Source organism: Lepus europaeus, chromosome 2 (genome assembly GCF_033115175.1).
Source record: "Lepus europaeus isolate LE1 chromosome 2, mLepTim1.pri, whole genome shotgun sequence".
Lineage (NCBI taxonomy): Eukaryota > Metazoa > Chordata > Mammalia > Lagomorpha > Leporidae > Lepus > Lepus europaeus.
Genome location: NC_084828.1, coordinates 130,784,933 through 130,806,784, shown reverse-complemented (window position 1 = coordinate 130,806,784; position 21,852 = coordinate 130,784,933). Strand labels below are relative to the sequence as shown.

The 21,852-nt window shown below is 41.6% G+C and overlaps 1 protein-coding gene across 1 annotated transcript in view; it reads left to right on the top strand.

Annotated features, from left to right (window-relative positions):
• The window catches only part of EIF2A (eukaryotic translation initiation factor 2A), a 52,314-nt gene that overhangs the window by 21,664 nt on the left and 8,798 nt on the right, over positions 1 to 21,852 (top strand). The window contains exons 4-11 of the mRNA XM_062213119.1: positions 1,476 to 1,594; positions 4,252 to 4,351; positions 5,044 to 5,126; positions 9,824 to 9,897; positions 10,035 to 10,179; positions 10,314 to 10,430; positions 16,349 to 16,920; positions 20,652 to 20,765. Coding sequence (XP_062069103.1) covers positions 1,476 to 1,594; positions 4,252 to 4,351; positions 5,044 to 5,126; positions 9,824 to 9,897; positions 10,035 to 10,179; positions 10,314 to 10,430; positions 16,349 to 16,920; positions 20,652 to 20,765 — 1,324 coding nt within the window. The remainder of the gene's footprint in view (positions 1 to 1,475; positions 1,595 to 4,251; positions 4,352 to 5,043; positions 5,127 to 9,823; positions 9,898 to 10,034; positions 10,180 to 10,313; positions 10,431 to 16,348; positions 16,921 to 20,651; positions 20,766 to 21,852) is intronic.

The window sequence follows — 21,852 nt, the reverse complement described above, 5'->3', positions numbered from 1 at the left end:
AATGCTACTGTCTCAGAACAAGAGAGTCAGATTGTAGTCTTTGTTCATTTTGTGATTAAGTCAGGAACTATAACCATTTTTCCTTAAAGGTTTTTAAATTAAGTAAACACGATTCATTAAACTAAGAATATTAAAGATTAACAATAACAAAAAGCAAGAAAGTTCCATGTAACTCTTAAATATGTAAATTACAGTAAGTTGTAAAGAATCCTGGGTCTGGGTTTAAAAAAAATCTATGATAATCTTTTATTCCGGCCAGTTGCTACTTATTTTTTTTTCATAATTTTTTTATGAAAAATTTTGACAGTGGAGTTATAGACAGTGAGAGAGAGAGACAGAGAGAAAGGTCTTCCTTCCGCTGGTTCACTCCCCAAATGGCCGCCACAACCAGCACTGCGCTGATCCAAAGCCAGGAACCAGGTGCTTCCTCTGGTCTCTCACGTGGGTGCAAGGGCCTAAGCACTTGGGCCATGCTCCACTGCCCTCCTGGGCCATAGCAGAGAGCTGGACTGGAAGAGGAACAACCGGGACTAGAACCCAGCGCCCACATGGGATGCTGGCGCCGCAGGCGGAGCATTAACCAAGTGAGCCACGGCGCCGGCCTCAGATACTACTTATTTTAACACCCATCTCCTCAAACCTGGGTACAACTCTAGCAATTCCTAGAGTAAGTGGGGTATCATTTTCTTTACCAAAGGGTGTAGTACAGTATGTCAAAGCAAGTCAAACCACAATGAGTTCACAGATTGGCTCTTGTAGTATTGATAGTGTGACCTTGGGCCAATTATCAAATCATTTGAGTTTTCTAAGCCTAAATTTAACCATCTGTAAAAAAAAAAAAAAAGTAGGGATGATGATACTTGTAAGACTGATAAGAATTAAATGAATAAGTGTACATAAAGTGATTAGGCTACCATATAGTACTTAGGAAGCATCTAAAAAGTGAACCTGCTTTTGTGGTACAGTTACTGTCATTTTTGTCATTATTGAATTGTAATCATTTTTATAGCCATGTCTTTTGAATAGTACTTTTCAGATTTGAACAGACAACAGAAGTCTCCTTACTGATTTCCCTAGCTGCTGCAGTTTCCATTAATTCAAATCACAAAAGTGTACTTTTGCCTATTTGTCTAGCACCTCTGCCTTCCCTTTGGTTTTATCTACCGCAGCTTCTCTGTAGCTTAGCTTTGTGTCCACTTGAAGGCCGTGTTTCCTTTGCAGCTGAAGATCAAATATCTTTGTGTCTGCTCTACTAATTCTATATTATTTCCCAGCATTAGCCTTTTTAAGGCCTTTTGGCAAAATGTACTCTTTTTGTTGTTGTTAGAGTATTTTCTGGAACTAGCTGAAAGTTGACTTTTATGAAAATGGAATACTTTGGAGTGATGTGTATTTGAAAAAAAGTATGAATGTTTTGGTTAGTACTGGCTATTATAAAACAATATATCATTGCTGGTAATTTCTTTTGAAACCAGAGTAAATATTATCAGTGTCACTAACAAGGGACAGCTGCACTCCTTCGACCTCCCAAAGACAGTTTGCCTTGAATTCTCGCCAAAAAACACTGTTCTGGCAACGTGGCAGCCTTATACTAGTAAGTATTTTCCCATTTTAAAAATATTCTGATAGGAACAATTAAATTTAGTGAAAAAAGAAGAGGTTTAAAGCCTTAAGAAAATATAATTAGGGGCTGGCACTGTGGCATAGTTGGTAAAGCTGCCTGCAGTACCAGCATCCCATTTGGGCCAGTCCGTGTCCCAGCTGCTCCTCTTCCGATCCAGCTCTCTCCTATGACCTAGGAAGACAGTAGAAGATGGCCCAAGTACTTGAGCCATCCACGTGGGAGACTCAGAAGAAGCTCTGGCTTCTGGCTTTGGATCAGCACAGCTTCTGCTCTTGTGGCATTTGGGGAGTGGCCCAGTGGATGGAAGACCCTTCTGTCTCTCCTCTCTGTAATAACTCTGTCTCTCAAATAAATAAAATTTTTAAGAAAATGTAATTAGTTTTTATGGTACTAAATAGTGTTTGAAAGTTTATTATCAACAATGAACATTGTGTTCTCCAAATACAACACATTGAAAGTAATTTTAAAGTACAGTAGTCCTTTATCCACAATGGATATGTTCTAGACCCTCGGTACATTCTTGAGGCTGTAGACAGTACCAGACTATATAATGTCTTTTCCATCTTAGCTAAGTACTCTTCATGCGCTGTGGCTGTAACTATTGCAGTTTGAAGTACAACAGCAAAACAAGCATGAGTTTCTTTTTTCTTTCTTTCTTTTTTTTTTTTAATTTATTTGAAACACAAAGAGACAAAGAGGAAGAAATATTCTATCTGCTGGTTCACTTCCCAAATAGCCACAATGGCCAGGGTTTGGGTCAGGCCAAAGTCAGGAACCTGAAATTCCGTCCAGGTCTCCCATATGTGGCAGGGGTCCCAAGTACTTGGACCATCTTCCACTGCTTTTTTAAGCACATTAGCTGGGAGCTGGATTGGAAGTAGAACAACCAACCTGGACCTGCACTCCAATGTGAAATGCTGGTAATATAAGCTGCAACTTAATCTGTTTCACCATGATGCCAATCTCATTAATTTCCTTTTCCTTCTTCACAGTTTCAGGGGTAGAAGTTTTGATCTTACTGTAGATCTTAACATTCTCAGCATGTGATTTTTTTCTTGCCTAATTAAGTTGAGAACTTTCCCCTTTTCACTTAAAGAAGTACCTTATAGCTTCTCTTTGCAAATCTGAATTGCTAGTATCACAACTCTGGCACTTTGGGACCATTATTAAATAAAATAAGAGTTACTTGACTACAAGCACTGTGGAACTACAACGGTAGATTTGATATTCAAGATAGCTACTAAGTGACCAATAGGTAGGTAGCATATATGGGTGTGTACACTACACTGAAGAATGAATTACATACTGGGCCAGGACAGAAGAGGTGGTACAAGATTTCATCCTGTTACTCAGAACGGTGAATAATTTGAAATGTATGAACTGCTGGAATCTTCCACTTAATATCTTTAGACTGCAGTTGGCCACAGATAGTTGCAACCACAAAAAATGAAACTACAGATAAGAGGGGACTACTGTATATGATAAATTAATCAAAAGGTCCATTATGAAATAGAGGAAAACACAAACACAACAGAAAATTTAGAAAGTAAATAGCTATATGATGGAGAAGTTCTCTTAAAGACTAAAAATAATGATGACTTTAAAAATTATTTATTTTTCAAAGTCAGAGTTACAGAGAGCCAGAGAGATAGAGATCTTCCATCCACTGGGTCACTCCCCAAGTGGCTGCAATGGCCAGGGTTGGGCCAGGCTGAAGCCAGGAGCCAAGAGTTTCATCTGGGTCTCCCATGTGGGTGCAGAGGTCCAAGGACTTGGGCAATCTTCCATTGCTTCTCTAGTACATTAGCAGGGAGGTGGATCGGAAGTAGAGCAGCTGAGAATCAAACCAGCACCTATTTGGGATGCTGGCACAAAAAGCAGCAACTTAACCTGTTATTCTACAATGCCAGCCCCAATAATGATTTTCAGAATCAAGATATTTTAATTAATCATAAGTGAATGGAAGTACAGTAGACATAGTATCTAAGAGATGTATAGGTTTGACAAAGAATAGGAAGAAATGATATACCATTTTCTAATACATTTAAACCTATCTAGTGAGTATATATGTTATATGAACATTTTATATAGCTATGCTTCATAGATTGGTAATAAAATATTGGAAACTAGTATAGGGACTTGTTTTAAGAACATAGCCTAATAATGTCAATATAATTGAATAAAAATGTGTTATAAACTTTATTGGTTTTGTTTTTTAGGAGGCTTGGACTCTTTAATCCTCTGTTTCCAAGCAAATAAAATGGAAATTGAGAATAAGTTGAGAATTATAAGTGATTTTACATAAATATTTTCTCTTATTTTGGTGATACTGACACAGTGTTTCATAATTTAATCCATTTAACAGTAATCCATGTCAACTTTAATAAAAAAGAAATCTCAAGTGTTTTTAAAACCAGTAGTCACTTCAGAGATGCTGGACTTTTGGTCGTATTGTCGTGACTTGAGAATGGGGTAGTTAATTCCATAATTAAGATAGGAGAGGAAAGTTGATGTAAAGCCAGTTCTTTTACTTGTTCTTCATAATCTTGTTAAAATTTCTTTCTAAGAGTGTAATGTTTTTACATGATTTAGGAGATAATTGTTGCAAAACTTTATTTTCATTACAGCTTCTAAAGATGGCACAGCTGGGACACCCAACCTTCAACTTTATGACTTGAAAACTGGGACATGTTTGAAGTCTTTCATCCAGAAAAAAATGCAAAATTGGTAAATAAAAGTACTTTTTTTTTTGACAGGCAGAGTGGATAGTGAGAGAGAGAGACAGAGAGAAAGGTCTTCCTTTTTGCCGTTGGTTCACCCTCCAATGGCCGCTGCGACCGGCGCATCGCGCTGATCCGAAGCCAGGAGCCAGGTGCTTCTCCTGGTCTCCCATGCAGGTGCAGGGCCCAAGCACTTGGGCCATCCTCCACTGCCTTCCCGGGCCACAGCAGAGAGCTGGCCTGGAAGAGGGGCAACCAGGATAGAATCCGGCGCCCCAAGAGGGACTAGAACCCGGTGTGCTGGCACTGCAAGGCGGAGGATTAGCCTGTTAAGCCACAGCGCCGACCAAATAAAAGTACTTTAAAGTGCCAGTTATTTACACAATAATTTAAATATCATTGTGGTATACTTGTTTATCTGGTATTGATTTTTAAAATAACTTTCCAGCTCAAAATCTGTATCTTATAAAGATTTTGTATATAGAATATAGTAAAAGCTGGGTGTTTCTTTTGTTTAGTGTTTAAATGAAAAGAATAGTGATTTTCTATTACATACACTGGCTAAAACTTCAGTAACTGACTTGATATTTATATTTACTGCCTAAGTATTTGTCATTAGATAGGAAGCAGCCTCAGACTTTAGCATGTTAATGTGATATCACTTTCTAATTTTTTTATGCTCTTTTCTTTTTGATATAGGTGTCCGTCCTGGTCAGAAGATGAAAGTATTTGTGCCCGAAATGTGAACAATGAAGTTCACTTCTTTGAAAACAACAATTTCAGTATGAAAAGCTTTATGAAATAATTGTATTATTTATTGTAAATGTATACATACATTCAGTTTTCATTACCTTTTATGGTGTCATAGTGTTCTCCTAAGTACTAGTCAGTAATTTTGCTGTTATATTTATTTGCTCAACTCTGTAAGCCAGTGAAATTCTCTAACAAAAATGTTTTCTTTTATAATAACTTCTTACTGTTTCTGCTAGTTGCCAGTAAATTAGGACGATTGAATACCTCTTTCTGAGTTTGATGTCAAAAAAATCTGTGACACAATTTTTTAAATGTTTTATTATGTAGAAAAGTAGACACCTAGGCCCAGTAACCATTACCTCATGATCAGTTCTGTCTGAGCTATACATCTATCCAACTACTCTCTAAGTAAGCTAAAGCAAATCCCAGACATCATGTGATTTTATTGGTAAATATTTTAGTAAATATCTTTGAAGATTAGGACTGTTAATTTTTTTTAAGATTTATTTATTTATTTGAAAGGCAGAGGAAGAGAGACAGAGAGGTCTTCCAGCAACTGGTTCACTCCCCAAATGGCTGCAGCAGCCAGAGCTGGACTGATCCAAATCCAGGAGCCTGGAGGTTCTTGCATTTCCCATGTGGGTGCAGGACCCAAGGATTTTGGCCATCTTCAGCTACTTTCCCAGCACAATAGCAAGGTGCTGGATCAGAAGTAGAGCAGCTGGGACTCAAACTGGCACCCATATGGGATGCTGGCACTGCAAGCAGTAGCTTTATCCACTATGCCACAATGCCGGCCCCGTGACCATTAATTTTTTAAACTTAGCTACAATACCATCATCACAGACCATTAAATATTTAAGAATTAGAAATATTATAATTTCTACAAAACTCAGGATCCAAATATCCAGAGTGCCACATATTGCAGTTAAAGTTTCTTTTAATCTATCCATCTCTTTTTTCCCACTTGTAATTTATTTAAGAAACAAAGTTTTTTGTCCTATGTATTTTCCTATAATTTCAATTTTTACATTAATATTCAGTGCCTATAAGCTTTATCATCAGTGTTTGCAATATGTTGATATTCTAATTTTCCCCTCTTTCTTCTGATTTATTAGCTGTACTGCTATAAAGAAAAATTCATCTACTACTAGTGCTACATTTATTTGGAAAAGGCAGGATGAGTGGTAGGCCTTGTGGCACAACAGGCTGAGCCTCTGCTTGGGATGCCTGTATCCCAAATCAGAGTACCAGTTTGAGTCTCTGCCATGCTGCTTCCAGTCTGGCTTCTTCCAATTTGTCTGAGAAGCAGCAAATGATGGTTCAAGTTCTTGAACCCCCGAAAGAGACCTAGTTGGAATTCTTGGTTCCTGGCTTCAGACTGGCCCAGCTCCAGTTGGGGAGTAAACCAGCAAATGGAAATCTCTGCCTTCTCAGTCACTTGGCCTTTCAAATAAGTTAATTAATGGGGGCGGAAGCAGGGATGGGATGGTAAGATGAACATTCTTTCCCTTAATCAGTTTGATGTATTTCTCTAGCAATTGCCATTGTAACCAGTTCATTTTCCCCCCATCCTTTGAACTATGAAATTTAAAAATATGTGTTCTAATCCACTATAGTTGTTATTTCTTTTTTAAGATTTATTTTATTTATTTGAAAGAGTTACAGAGAGAGGTAGAGACAGAGAAAGAGGTCTTCCATCTGCTGGTTCACTCCTCAAGTGGCCGCAACAGCCAGAGCTGAGCCATTTCGAAGCCAGAAGCCAGGAGCTTCTTCTGTGGGTGCAGGGGCCCAAGGACTCAGTCCATCTTCCACTGCTTTCCCAGGCACATTAACAGGGAGTGGGATCGGAAGTGGAGCAGCTAGGACTTAAACCAGCACCCATATGGGATGCAAGCACTGCATGCTGGAGCTTTAACCCACTGTGCCATAGCGCCAGCCCCTATAGTTGTTACTTCTTATTTGAAAGGCAGAGTTACAGAGGGGCAGAGGCAGAGATAGAGAGGTCTTCCATCCACTAGTTCACTTCCTAGATGGCCACAATGGCCGGAACTGTGCCGATCCAAAGCCAGGAGCCAGGAGCTTCTGGGTCTCCCACGCAGGTGCAGGGGCCCAAGCGTCGGGGCCATCTTCCACTGCTTTCTCAGGCCATAGGAGAGAGCTGGATCAGAACTGGAGCAGCCAGGGCCAGAACCAGCACCCATATTGGATGTCAGCACTGCAGGTGGCAGCTTTACCAGCTATACCACTGCATTGGTCCCTGGTTGTTATTGTTATTGATGCTCAAACTGTTTCTTCCTTGATCATTTTGTCTTTAATGACTTTGTTAATGATATGGGAAGATAAGCTATTCTAAGATTATCTTGAATATTTCCTACTGTGTACCTAGAATCTGCCAATAATGGAAAATGGCATTTAGAGACCATAATCTGGGTTCTAGGAGTTCTCACTGCAATGTAGATCATTTTTTCTGTGCCGTTTGTTTTTGTTTTTAAAGCTATAATAATCCTGAATTCATACTGATACTTCCGTTTAAGTTAAAGACTAGAACATTTCTTACTTAACCTGTCTTACCTGTATTGCTTTTTACCAATGCCAAGAATCCCATTTCTCTAGATTATCAGAGGTGATAGTTTTGAATATCAGGTTCATATAAGTGTTCATTTGCTTTTTTCCACATTATCATATAATGTTTGTAGGTTAGCAATACAAATAGGAACACCAATGACTACTGAAAATAATTTAAAGAAAAAATTTGCAATTCTAAGGATTTATTTGTTTGTTTATTTGAAAGGCAGAGTGTCAGAGAGTGTGTGAGATTTTCCATCATTGGTTCACTCCCCAAATGCCCACAACAAATCCATTCATGTCTCCCACATGGGAGGCAGCTATCCAAGTACTTGGGTCATCATTGGTTGCCTTCCCAGGCACATTAACAGGAAGCTGGATTGGAAGCAGAGTAGCCAGGGCTTGAACTGACATTGTCCTATGGGATGTTAGTGTTGCCAGAGGCAGCTTAACCTGCTGTGCCACAGTGTGAGCTTCTAAAATTTGCAGTTCTTTTTGTACTTAGTTGAAAAGCAGAGTTTACAGAGAAGGAGGGAGAGAGAGAGATCTTCCTCTACTGGGTTCACTCCGCAATTTGCTGTAATGGCTCAGGCTGGGCTAGAGAAAAGCCAGGGGCCCAGACACGGGCCATCTTCCTCAGCTTTCCTAGGGGCATTGGCAGAAAGCTAGATTGGAAGCCAAGCAGGCAGGACTCGAACACATATGGGGTACTAGTGTCACAGGCAGCAGCCTAACCACTGTGTCACAACACTGGCCCCAGTTCTTTTTGTGTTTAGAATATACCATTAGTGATTGTGCACTTGAGTATGTCATAGTAGAGTAGGGATTGGCAACTCTGATCACATATGCTGAAAGTGATACACAAGGCTGATTTTGAGCAGCGTCTATTCAATACAGTCACAGTCTTCATTTTCTCCCATCCCATTGTGTTTAGTTTTCTTTTTCTTTTTCTTTTTTTTTTATTTTTTTATGATTTAATACAACATTTATTTGAGTCAAAGACCTCCAGCCAGAGCAGCATAGAGGAGGGTTCCAGGAGAGGAAAAACCCAAAGGGGCTGGTGGTAGTGGGGTTTTTAAGCACAATTTTGGAGAAGAAAACTTGACATTCAGTACAAGACGGGGCCAAAACACATTAAAAGTGAACACGCCAAAGGAAGAGGAGTGACAGGTTTGGCATTCTGCTGTGCTACTGTTAGACAGCCGCTGATCTTAAAATTGAACCAAGAAAAAGTAATAATTCTTGATTCCATTAACAAAGGTAGCAATATTGTTAATAGCATGGGTTCTGGCTGCCTAGCTTAAACACTCAGCTATCAACCATTACTATTATTGTGATAGTCATTATTGTGTATGTTTATCACATTAGTTACTGAGTTAAAATATTCAGATTCTGCGGCGCCGGCACACCGGGTTCTAGTCCCGGTCAGGGTTCTGGATTCTGTCCCAGTTGCCCCTCTTCCAGGCCAGCTCTCTGCTGTGGCCCGGGAAGGCAGTGGAGGATGACCCAAGTGCTTGGGCCCTGCACCCACATGGAAGACCAGGATGGGCACCTGGCTCCTGCCTTCAGATCAGCACGGTGCGCCGGCCGCAGCACGCCAGCCGCGGCGGCCATTGGAGGGTGAACCAACGGCAAAGGAAGACCGTTCTCTCTGTCTCTCTCTCTCTGTCCACTCTGCCTGTCCCCCCCACCGCCCCCCCCCCAAAAAAAAAAGAAGAAGAAGAAGAAAAGAAAAGAAAAAGAAAAAAACTTAAAAATAAATAAATAAATAAAAATATTCAGATTCTACAGGAGCAGGCCAATGCCAGGCTTTTCCATGTAATGAGCTCTAAGACTACTTTATTTCAGAGGTTGAAGAGTAGAACACTGACATCTATTGAATACCTATCACGTGCCAGGCACAGTGCTCTTAAAGTCAATCACCTGGAGTTAGGTAATATAATTCCATTACCTCCCCAAGCTTGCTATTAAGTAACCGAGTAGGAATTCAAACCTAGGTCTGTCTTGCCTGTACCGTAGGCTTCTTCCTACTACTGACTCTGACTACTATGTAAGAATACAGTGTTGGTGTATAGTTATAGTAACATTTTATAATGCATTCAGAGTTTAGCTTGTTTATTATTTTGTCATTAATCCAATGTCATTTACTCTTTTTCAGACATAATTGCAAATAAATTACATTTGCAAAAAATTAATGATTTTGTGTTATCACCTGGACCTCAGCCATACAAGGTAATTGCTGTTCATCTGTTTATGTGGAATAGTATGTGCTTAAACCTTTTCCAGGTTTTTTGTAATTGTGAAAATATGTCCACCTTGGTTTATATGCTTCAAAATATTAAGTAATTATTTGTATCTGTGTGTGTTAGGTGGCTGTCTATGTTCCAGGAAGCAAAGGTGCACCTTCATTTGTTAGATTGTATCAGTACCCCAACTTTGGTGGACCTCATGCAGCTTTAGCCAATAAAAGTTTCTTTAAGGCTGATAAGGTTACAATGCTATGGAATAAAAAAGGTATGGTAAATATATTTCATTCCTTATTTTGTTTATCAAATGTTATTGTAGATTTGTATTCTTATGTGTGTTAGAAAAGAATGTCCTTGCTTATTAATTGGTTTGAAATCTAACTAGAGTGTTCACTGTTACAGCCACTGCTGTCTTGGTAATAGCTAGTACAGACGTTGACAAGACAGGAGCCTCCTATTATGGGGAACAGACACTGCATTACATTGCAACAAATGGAGAAAGCGCCGTAGTGCAACTGCGTGAGTATTGCAGCAGTCTTCCTTTGATAAAAACACGGAGAGTTAAAAAAAAAAAAAACCCATGCCATAAAGGTGATATAATCTAAATTTTGATCAAGTACTAAGATAAAATTCCTGTTAAGGTACTTAAAATCATCCTCAAACTTAACCCTACTTTGACAGAATCCAATTGGGTTAATTGAATTAATATTCCTGAGTGAGGTAATACCGTTTTTTTTTTTTTTTTTGACAGGCAGAGTGAATAGTGAGAGAGAGACAGAGAGAAAGGTCTTCCTTTTTGCTGTTGGTTCACCCTCCAATGGCCGCTGTGGCCGGCGCATCGTGCTGATCCGAAGCCAGGAGCCAGGTGCTTCTCCTGGTCTCCCATGCGGGTGCAGGGCCCGAGCATTTGGGCCATCCTCCACTGCCTTCCTGGGCCATAGCTGAGAGCTGGCCTGGAAGAGGGGCAACCAGGATAGAATCCAGCACCCCAAGCGGAACTAGAACCCGGTGTGCCGGTGCCGCAAGGTGGAGGATTAGCCTGTTAAGCCACGGCGCCGGCGGTAATACCGTTTTAGTAGTTCTCTTGAGAGTGATTTGTAACTGCAAGTTTGTCTAGTGAATGGACTAATTTTTTTTTTTTTTTTATTTGACAGATAGACAGTGAGAGAGAGAAACAGAGAGAAAGGTCTTCCTTCACCCCCCAAATGGCCGCCACGGCCAGAGCTACGCTGATTCAAAGCCAGGAGCCAGGTGCTTCCCCCTGGTCTCCCATGCGGGTGCAGGGGCTCAAGCACTTGGGCCATCCTCCACTGCCTTCCCGGGCCACAGCAGAGAGCTGGACTGGAAGAGGAGCCACCAGGACTAGAACCTGGCGCCCATATTGGATGCCAGTGCCACAGGTGGAGGATTAACCAAGTGAGCCACGGTCCCAGCCCCTGGACTATTTTTTTTTTTTTTTTAAGATTTATTTTATTTATTTGAAAGGCAGAATTATAGAGTGGCAGAGGCAGAGTGTGAGAGAGGTCTTCCATCCACTGGTTCACTCCCCAGATGGCCACAACAGCTGGATCTGCACTGATCTAAAGCCAGGAGCCAGGAGCTTCCTCTGGGTCTCCCATGCTGGTGCTGGGGCCCAAACACTTGGGCCATCTTCTACTGTTTTCCCAGAGACCTGGATCGGAAGTGGAACAGCTGGGACTCGAACTGGTGCTCATATAGGATGCCTGCATTGCAGGCAGCAGCTTGCTATGCCACAGCACCAACCCTATGGTGAATGGACTATTGAGAATTATGAATAACATCTGAGAATGTTATCACTTCTTGTGTTGAGATAAATTAACTTTAAAATAATAGTTTCAAAATATGGTCAAGTCTTTAATTTTTTTCATTTTTGAACTGTTTGTGTGAGTAGAATAACCTTTCTTACAAACTGTATTCTTATTGAAATCACAGATAAAACAAGAATGACTTCTCTTTCCACTGTTTAACATTCTGAAATACCAAGTCAGTGTAACCGAGCAAAAGGAGTAAAGTGCGTACAAGTTTGATGGGAAAAAAAGACTCATCTCTGCTCACACATATGAAGTAAAAATATGCTTAGTTACTTTAAAACAATTGGAGTAAAGATTTCCATAAACATCAACAGAAATAAGAAATATTTGAGGCCTGTGGGGAGAAAACTTTAAAACTCTTTAGAGGGACCTATTATAACATAGTAAATTTGTATGTCATTTTTCTCCTAATTTATATAAAATTTAATTTAAAGGCCAGTTGATTTTTTTTTTCAACTGGATAAACTGATTCTACAGCTGATAGTGGGAAATAAATGTGTAAGAATGTTTTAGGGGCCCCGCTGTGGTGCAGTAGGTTAACGCCCTGGCCTGAAGCGCTGTCATCCCATATGGCCGCCGGTTCTAGTCCCAGCTGCTCTTCTTCTGATCCAGCTCTCTGCTGTGGCCTGGGATAGCGGTGGAAGATGGCCCGAGTCCTTGGGCCCCTGTGCCCATGTGGGAGACCCAGAAGAAGCTCCTGGCTCCTGGCTTCAGATAGGCGCAGCTTCGGCCGTTGCGGCCCATTAGGGAGTGAACCAGCGGATGGAAGACCTCTCTCTCTCTCTCTCTCTCTCTGTCTGCCTCTCTCTGTGTAACTCTGACTTTCAAATAAATAAATAGATATTTTTTAAAAAAAGAATGTTTTGAAAACTTGTAAAAGAGTAGGGCAGGGGATATTCTGGAGTTCTGACATCACCAATTATTAAAATCTAAGGCAATTGTAATTATGCCAGTTTGCCGGTTCGGTTCTGGCTCATGGATAGACTGAAAAACCAGTGGGACATAAAAGAGTTCGGAAATAGATCCTCACTTCTGTGGACATCGATATAATGAATGTAGTCAGCATTCCAATCGATGTAGAAAATATCGATCATTTACTATATGCTTGAGGGAGAACTGGTGGCCATTTGGAACAAAAGTTAATATCTCTACTTCTTAACCACAAGAAATTTAATTTTGCCAAAAAATTATACATAAGACTGTAGAGAACTGGAGGAATCAGTTTTCTAATCTTTATAGGAGTGGGTAACCTTTTTTTCTGCCAAGGGCTATTTGGATATTTATAATATCATTCAAGGACCATATAGAGTTATCAACTTAAAAATTAGCCTGGAGCTGGCTCTGCGGCATAGCAGGTAAAGCCTCTGCCTGTAGTGCCAGCATCCCATATGAGCACCGTTTCAAATTCCGGCTGATCCACTTCCCATCCAGCTCTCTGCTATGGCCTGGGAAAGCAGTAGAAGATGGCCCGAGTCCTTTGGCCCCTGCACCCATGTGGGAGACTGGCTAATGATGGCTCCTGGCTTCGGATTGGCTTAGCTTTGGCTGTTGCAGCCAAGTGAGGAGTGAACCAGCAGATGAAAGACCTCTCTCTCTCTCTCTCTCTATCTGCCTCTGCCTCTCTGTCACCCTGCCTTTCAAATAAATAAATAAATATTTTAAAAAATTAAAAAATAGAATTAAAAAATAAAACAGACATCATTTAAAAAGAATTATAGATTTCACATTGGGGAAGAAAAGAGTCTATAAATTGAGTAAAGCAAATAAAAAATTGGGGAAAGCACATATTTATTTATTTATTTTTAAAAGATTGATTTATTTTTTACTTGAGAGAGTTACACAGAGAGAAGACAGGCAGAGAGAGAGAGAGAGAGAGTCTTCCATCCGTTGGTTCACTCCCCAATTGGCCGCAATGGCCCGAACTGCACTGATATGAAGCCAGGAGCTAGGAGTTTCTTTAGGGTCTCCCACGTGGGTGCAGGGGCCCAAGGACTTGGCCCATCTTCTACTGCTATCCCAGGCCACAACAGAGAGCTGGATCGGAAGTGGAGCAGCCGGGACTAGAACCGGCGCCCATATGGGATGCTGGCGCTTCAGGCCATGGCGTTAACCTACTGCGCCACAGCACCAGCCTTGAAAATACATTTTTTAAATGGGTAAGGAATGACTATAAAAAGGTGAAGTTTCTTAATATATCAAGTATATTAAGTAATAGAAAATCAGTAACTAAAGAGAAAAATAGGCATAGGACAAAAAAAATTAAGCCACAGGGGAAAAAAATGAAATTTCTTAGAAATATGTTAGAAGATGCTTAGCTTATAATTAAAGAGATAGAAATTAAAACAAGGTGCAAGTTTTCACTTAATAAATTGGCAATGACAAAAATAAATTACCTAGGGTAGGTGAGAATGGGGGGAACCTGAACCATAAAAACTGTAGATACAAGTATAAATTGGTATTTATTGAAAGGCATTGGCTGGCACCGTGGATCGACAGGCTAATCCTCCGCCTTGTGGCGCCAGCACACTGGGTTCTAGTCCCGGTCGGAGCACCGGATTCTGTCCCGGCTGCCCCTCTTCCAGGCCAGCTCTCTGCTATGGCCCGGGAATGCAGTGGAGTGGCCCAAGTACTTGGGCCCTGCACCCCATGGGAGACCAGGAGAAGCACCTGGCTCCTGCCTTTGGATCAGCGCGGTGCGCCGGCTGCAGCGGCCATTGAGGGGTGAACCAACGGCAAAGGAAGACCTTTCTCTCTGTCTCTCTCTCTCACTGTCCACTCTGCCTGTCAAAAAGTAAAAAAAAAAAAAAAAAAAAAAAGGCATTTAGATGGTGTATTATCAAATACATGGATATGCCCTTTGACCTAGCAGTTTCACTCCTTTAGATCTGTTTGAGTATATTCACAGTGAATAGGCAGCAAGGTTTGTAATAGAATGCTGTGCAACTAAAATGAATGAAGTAGATCTTAATGCACTAGCGAAGAAAAATCTCCCAGGATGTAATGCTAACTGAAATAACAAAGTCTAGGACTTTGTCATTTTCAAGTATGGTTACGACATGCTTTATTTTTTTATTTATTTATTTTTTTTTTATTTTTGACAGGCAGAGTGGACAGTGAGAGAGAGACAGAGAGAAAGGTCTTCCTTTGCCGTTGGTTCACCCTCCAATGGCCGCCGCAGTTGGCGCGCTGCGGCCAGCACACCGCGCTGATCTGAAGGCAGGAGCCAGGTGCTTCTCCTGGTCTCCCATGGGGTGCAGGGCCCAAGCACTTGGGCCATCCTCCACTGCCTTCCCGGGCCACAGCAGAGAGCTGGCCTGGAAGAGGGCAACCTGGACAGAATCCGGTGCCCCGAGCGGGACTAGAACCCGGTGTGCCGGTGCCGCTAGGTGGAGGATTAGCCTGTTGAGCCATGGCGCCGGCCAGACATGCTTTATTTCAACCAAAATATCCTGAAAGGATGTGCAAGAAATAGAGGGTTGCTTTTTGTAGAGCATCTTCTTGTGTGTGGGGGCATGTCTTGTTTGTTTTTTTAAGATTTATTTTATTTATTTATTTATTTATTTATTTTATTTATTTATTTTTATTTTTGACAGGCAGAGTGGACAGTGAGAGAGAGAGACAGAGAGAAAGGTCTTCCTTTTTGCCATTGGTTCACCCTCCAATGGCCGCTGCGGTAGGCGCACTGCGGCCGGCGCACCGCGCTGATCTGATGGCAGGAGCCAGGTGCTTCTCCTGGTCTCCCATGGGGTGCAGTGCCCAAGCACTTGGGCCATCCTCCACTGCACTCCCTGGCCACAGCAGAGAGCTGGCCTGGAAGAGGGGCAACCAGGACAGGATCGGTGCCCCGACTGGGACTAGAACCCGGTGTGCCGGCACCGCAAGGTGGAGGATTAGCCTATTTTGCCGCGGCGCCGGCTTATTTTATTTAATTGAAAGGCAGAGTTACAGAGAGAAAGAGAGAGAGAGAGAGAGAGAGAGAGAGAGAGAGGCAGAGGCAGTCAGAGACAGAGAGATATTCCATCGACTAGTTCACTCCCCAAATGGCCAGGGCTGGGTCAGGTTGAAGCCAGGAACCAGGAGCTTCTATGGTTCACATGGGTACACGGGCCCAAGCATCTGAGCCATCCTCTGCTTCTTTTCTGGGCACATTAGCAGGGAACTGGATCAGAAGTGGAGCAGACAGGACTTGAACTGGCACCCATATAAGATGCAGGCATTGCAGGCAGCAGTTTAACCTGCCACAGCTCCAGCCCAGGCATGTCTTTTTATAGAGTTTGTTTTTATTACTAAGTGCATGTATTACCCTTTCCAAAAAGTTTGTTTGTTAATAGTAATAAACTATTTCAATAAGCCCACATTAGCTTCTCAGCTCACATTGCCTAAATGTTTAAGAGAAATTAAGATTCAGTAGGAGTTCTTAAATTTATGAGTATACATTATTCCTTATAGTATAACATGTACAAATATTTTAAACACACACTGAAATTTTTTAAAAGTTTTTTTAAAGCTCATTTGACATGTTTATATATGTTCTATGTTCATATCTTGTTCTCAGTATTAATGTGATTCTTCATTGCTAACTTGGATTTTATATTCTTTTTCTAGCGAAAGGTGGCCCCATTTATGATGTAGTTTGGAATTCTAGTTCTACTGAGTTTTGTGCTGTGTATGGTTTCATGCCTGCCAAAGCAACAATTTTCAACTTGAAGTGTGATCCTGTGTTTGACTTTGGAACTGGTCCACGGAATGCAGCCTACTACAGCCCTCAAGGACATATATTAGTACTAGCTGGATTTGGAAACCTGAGAGGACAAATGGAAGTGTGGGATGTTAAGAACTACAAGCTTATTTCTAAACCAGTGGCTTCTGATTCTACGTATTTTGCTTGGTGCCCAGATGGTGAGCATATTTTAACAGCCACGTGTGCTCCCAGGTTACGTGTTAATAATGGGTATAAGATTTGGCATTATACTGGCTCTGTCCTGCACAAATATGATGTGCCCTCAAATGGAGAGTTATGGCAGGTTTCATGGCAGCCATTTTTGGATGGAATATTTCCAGCAAAAGCAATAACTTACCAAGCAGTTCCAAGTGAAGTACCCAGTGAGGAACCTAAAGTTGCAACAGCTTATAGACCCCCTGCTTTAAGAAATAAGCCAGTCACCAATTCCAAGCTGGTAAGTGAAGTTTTACTGCTTTGGTTGGAAAAAGTTTTTCATTATGTTCTTAAACTGTAGGGCAGAGATAATTTAGGATCTACAGAAGATGGTGAACAGTTCATATTATTTAGCTGACAAAGTAGTTAATGTAAAATAATTCACATTTTAAAATCTGACTATGACATATTGGCTTTGTAGATGAAGGGTTCAAGTTCACTTGCTGCCAGGCTGGACCGGTAAGGTAAGGCGGAGAACAGGATAGCAGAGAGCTCGTGCCCTCTTTATTGGTCATGACAACTAACAGCGGCTGATTCTTTCCCTGGACAATTTAGGTCCAGTTTGCCAAAATGTGTGTTTTTCAAGACAAAGTGATTCTGGAAAATCTCTCAATTATTAAAATACTGAGATGTAAATAAAGCATATTAGTTATTCTCAGACCCCTAATTCTCTGCCTCTGTAAAGATATAAGCAGAGAATTGGTCATATTACGGTATGCTTTAAAAATGTTAGCATTTCACAGCTTAGGGGAGAGACTTACTAATGCCCCAAGTTTCTGTGATAGTACGAAATATGAAAGGTGCCCTAAGATGAACAGTATTTACGTTTTTAGAGAGGTGACCAGGGAAGGCCATTGTGATACAGTGGGCCAAGCCACCACTTATAAATCCCACGTCCTGTATCAGAGTGCCAATTAGAGTCCTGGGCTACTCTGCTTCCGATCCAGCTCCCTGCTAATGCATCCTGGAAGGCAACAGATGATGGGCCCCTGCTTCTTATGTGTGAGGCCTCGGTAGTGTTCTCGGCTCCTGGCTTCAGCCTGGTCAGCTCTGGTTGTGGTGAGCATTTTTATACAAATGGGGCTGGTGCTGTGGTGCAGCAGGTTAAAGCCCTGGCCTACAGTGCCAGCATCCCCTATGGGTGCCGGTTCAAGGCCCAGCTGCTCCACTTCCAATCTTGCTCTCTACTGTGGCCTGGGCAAGCAGTACAAGATGACCCAAGTCCTTGGGCCCTGCCCCTATATGGGAGACCCAGAAGAAGCTCCTGGCTCCTGGCTTCGGATCAGCACAGCTCTGGACGTTGCGGCCAATTGGAGAGTGTACCAGTGGATGGGAGACCTCTCTCTCTCTGGCTCTACCTCTCTCTCTAAGTCTTTCATATAAATAAAATTTTTTTAAAATCTTTAAAAAAAAATTAGGCCGGCGCCGTGGCTTAACAGGCTAATCCTCCGCCTTGCGGCACCGGCACAACAGATTCTAGTCCCGGTTGGGGCGCCGGATTCTATCCCGGTTGCCCCTCTTCCAGGCCAGCTCTCAGCTATGGCCCAGGAAGGCAGTGGAGGATGGCCCAAGTGCTTGGGCCCTGCACCTGCATGGGAGACCAGGAGAAGCATCTGGCTCCTGGCTTCGGATCAGTGAGATGCGCCGGCCGCAGCGGCCATTGGAGGGTGAACCAACAGCAAAAAGGAAGACCTTTCTCTCTGTCTCTCTCTCTCTCTCACTATCCACTCTGCCTGTCCAAAAAAAAAAAAAAAATTCCCTTAAAAAAAAAAAATCTTTAAAAAAATAAAGTGACCATACAACATCTATCAATTGGTACTGTTCCCAGTAAAAGTTTATATGGTCACTTAATTATTAGGCACTGAGGAAAGTAGATACTTTGCCAAAGAGTAAATATTCCTGGGCTTCCACAAACACATAAAAGAATGACCCTTCTTCCTCAACTAACAGAATGTGGTAGTAGTCTATAACTTCCTTTCATTGAAATAATTTAAACATAATTGTTACATTGTTATTGAAGTAAAACTATATAAAAGTACATAATAGCTTAAGCCTTATGATACTTCTGTTTATCATATTTGTTTTTATTTTATTTAATTTTTTGCCAGGCAGTGTTAGACAGTGAGAGAGAGAGAGACAGAGAGAGAGTTATAGATAGAGAGAAAGAGACAGAGAGAAAGGTCTTCCTTCCCTTAGGTTCACTTCCCTAATGGCCGTTACGGCTGGCGCTGCGCTGATCCAAAGCCAGAAGGCGAGTACTTCCTCCCGGTCTCCCATCAGATGCAGGGACCCAAGCACTTGGGCCATCCTCTGCTGCCCTCCTGGGCCACAGCAGAGAGCTGGACTTGAAGAGGAGCAACCGGGACTAGTACCCGGCATCCCAACTGGCACTAGAACCCAGGGTGCCAGTGCCGCAGGTGGAGGATTAGCCAAGTGAGCCACGGCGCCAGCCTTCAGTTTACTTTTTTTTGGGGGGGGATATATCTTTTTTTTTTATTTTGTATTTCATAAATGTGAATTTACAAAGTGCAACTTTTGTATCAATTTACTTTTTAAAAATTTTTTATCTGAGAGATGTAAGAATTCCATTGTTTAAATGAAACAAAAGTGAATTTCACTAGCTCTTATTAACTGAAAGATACCATATATCAACTAATAAAAAGACTTTTATTAAATCCATTCTGCGGGGCTGGCACTGTGGCATGGCGGGTAAAACCATTGCTAGCAGTGCTGGTATCCCATATGGGTGCCGGTTCAAGTCCCAGCTGCTCCACTTCTGATCCAGCTCTCTGCTATAGCCTGGGAAAGCAATGGGAGATGGTCCAAGTCCTTGGGCCCCTGCACCCACATGAAGACTTGAAGGAAGCTCCTGGCTCCTGGCTTCGGATCAGCGCAGCGCCAGCTGTTGCAGCCAATTAGGGAATGAAAAGTGGATGGAAGACCTCTCTCTCTCTCTCTCTCTCTCTCTGCCTTTCTTTCTCTCTCTGTGTAACTCTGACTTTCAAATAAATAAATAAATCTTTAAAAAAATCCATTTGGGGTATGCCACTACTAATAAGAGCTTTGCAATATTTGCTGGTGATTTAAAAATAAATTTAGTAAAGTAGGTTTATTGGGGCAGGCATTTGGCTTAGTGGTGAAGCTGCTGGTCAGGATTTCCATAGCCCGTGTAAGACTGCTTGGGTTTGAGTCCTGGCTTCACTCTTGGTTCCGGTTTCCTCTTAATATGGATGCTGGGAGGCAGTAGATGATGGCAATGGCTCAAGTAGTTGGGTCCCTGCCACCCATGTGGGACACGAAGATTGAGCTCCTAGATGCAGGTTTTGGCTTTTGCAAGCACTTGGGGAGTGTACGAGCTTATAGGAACTTTCTTTCTCTCTCTCTCTCTCTTAAAATTTATTTTATTTATTTGAAAGGCACAGTGACATCGCGATAGGGAGAAAAATACCTTCCATCTGCTGATTCACTCTCCGAATGGACACAACAGCTAAGGCCAGGAACCTGGAACTCCATTTGGACCTGCCATATGGGTTGCAGGGGCCTGAGTACTTGCGCCATCTGCTGCTGCTTTTCCTGGCCCGTTAACAGGACGTTGAATCAGGAGAGAAACAGCCAGGGCTCAAACCTCTGTTCAATACAGGATGCCAGTGTCTTAGGCAGTGGCTTAATCTGCTGCACCCCAACATGAGCTCCCCTCTCTCTGCTTATGTTTCTTTGTCAAAGTTAAATGTTTTTAAAGAAATTTTATTCTATATTGGCAAAAATGTATACTTTGTTATTATGCATGGTTTTTCTCTTCCTTCCATGTTGTAGGTTGAAAGTCAATGAATAGAGTTATCCTTCCTATCCAGTCATCTTGCCTAGTGCATTTCATCTCATCATTTAATTAATAAGACAGGAGAGCTGCCTGTACATACATTTTAAAAAAATATGGTCTCAATTTCAAAGTTGTTTATTTTCTATTTTCCATAGCATGAAGAGGAGCCACCTCAGAATATGAAACCACAGTCAGGAAGTGATAAACCCTTATCAAAAACAGCCCTGAAAAATCAAAGGAAGCATGAAGCTAAGAAAGCTGCAAAGCAGGTACTTGGGGTACTAATCTCTTCAAAACAAGCCAAAAAAATCCAAATTAGCTTTGTCTTAAAGTTTAAAGAACTCTGTTCTTAAGACTTGACAGTTATATTATAAAATATATTTGGAATTAAACTTCATTAGTCAAAATATCTTTCTTTTGTATTTGCCATGAATTTTTAAGTAGTCCTGTCTGTATTATAGGTGATGAAGAAGGCTAGGCTTGACCTTAGAACCCGATACCCTGTAGGATTGTATAGTGTTTTATTTGCTTTAGATCCTTTGTATGAGGACTGTATGAAGTAGTGTAGCTTGCTTCCTTTAAGTATGTATTTATTAAGAGAGGCTATGTTGTGGTGCAGTGGGTTAAGCCCACATCCCACATTAGCCTGCCTTGTTAGTCCCAGCTACTCCGCACTTCCATCGCTGGTAATGCACCTTCCCACCCACTTGTGAGACCTGAATGGAGTGCTTGGCTCCTGGGTTTGGCTTGGCCTAACTTTAGCTGTTGCAAGCATTTGGGGAATGAACCAGTGGATGGCAGATCTCACCCTCTCTCCACCTCCAAGTAAATAATAAATAAATCTTTAAATAATTAAAAAGGAGAGGCTGGAAATTACATGACTATAATAAAGCCATTTTGTCAATCAGTATTATATTACTGCATGAAATTATTCAGCTAGGTATCTAAATGTCAGAAGTACCCAAACAATGGATTTATTCTAAAATAGTTTTATTTGATTATATGGTTGAAATGCCACACTGCTGTAATAATTGATAAATAAATGGTGTTGTATGGCTTCTGGTGATAGTGTGGTCAGGGTGGCTGGGAATGTTTGGGTAGTGAAGCCATACTGATTACATTTTTGAGATTCAGAGGAGTGAATGTCTTAGTCCGTTTAGATTGCCATAATAAAGAACTGTGTATTGGATAATTTTTAGGATTTATTTTTTATTTATTTGAAAGGTAGAGTTAGAGAGAGAGAGAGGGCATCTGCCAGTTCACTCCCCAAATGGCCACAGTGGTTGGTGCTGTGCCAGACTGAAGTCAGGAGTTTCTTCCAGGTCTCCCACATGAGTGCAGCACTTGGGCTATCTT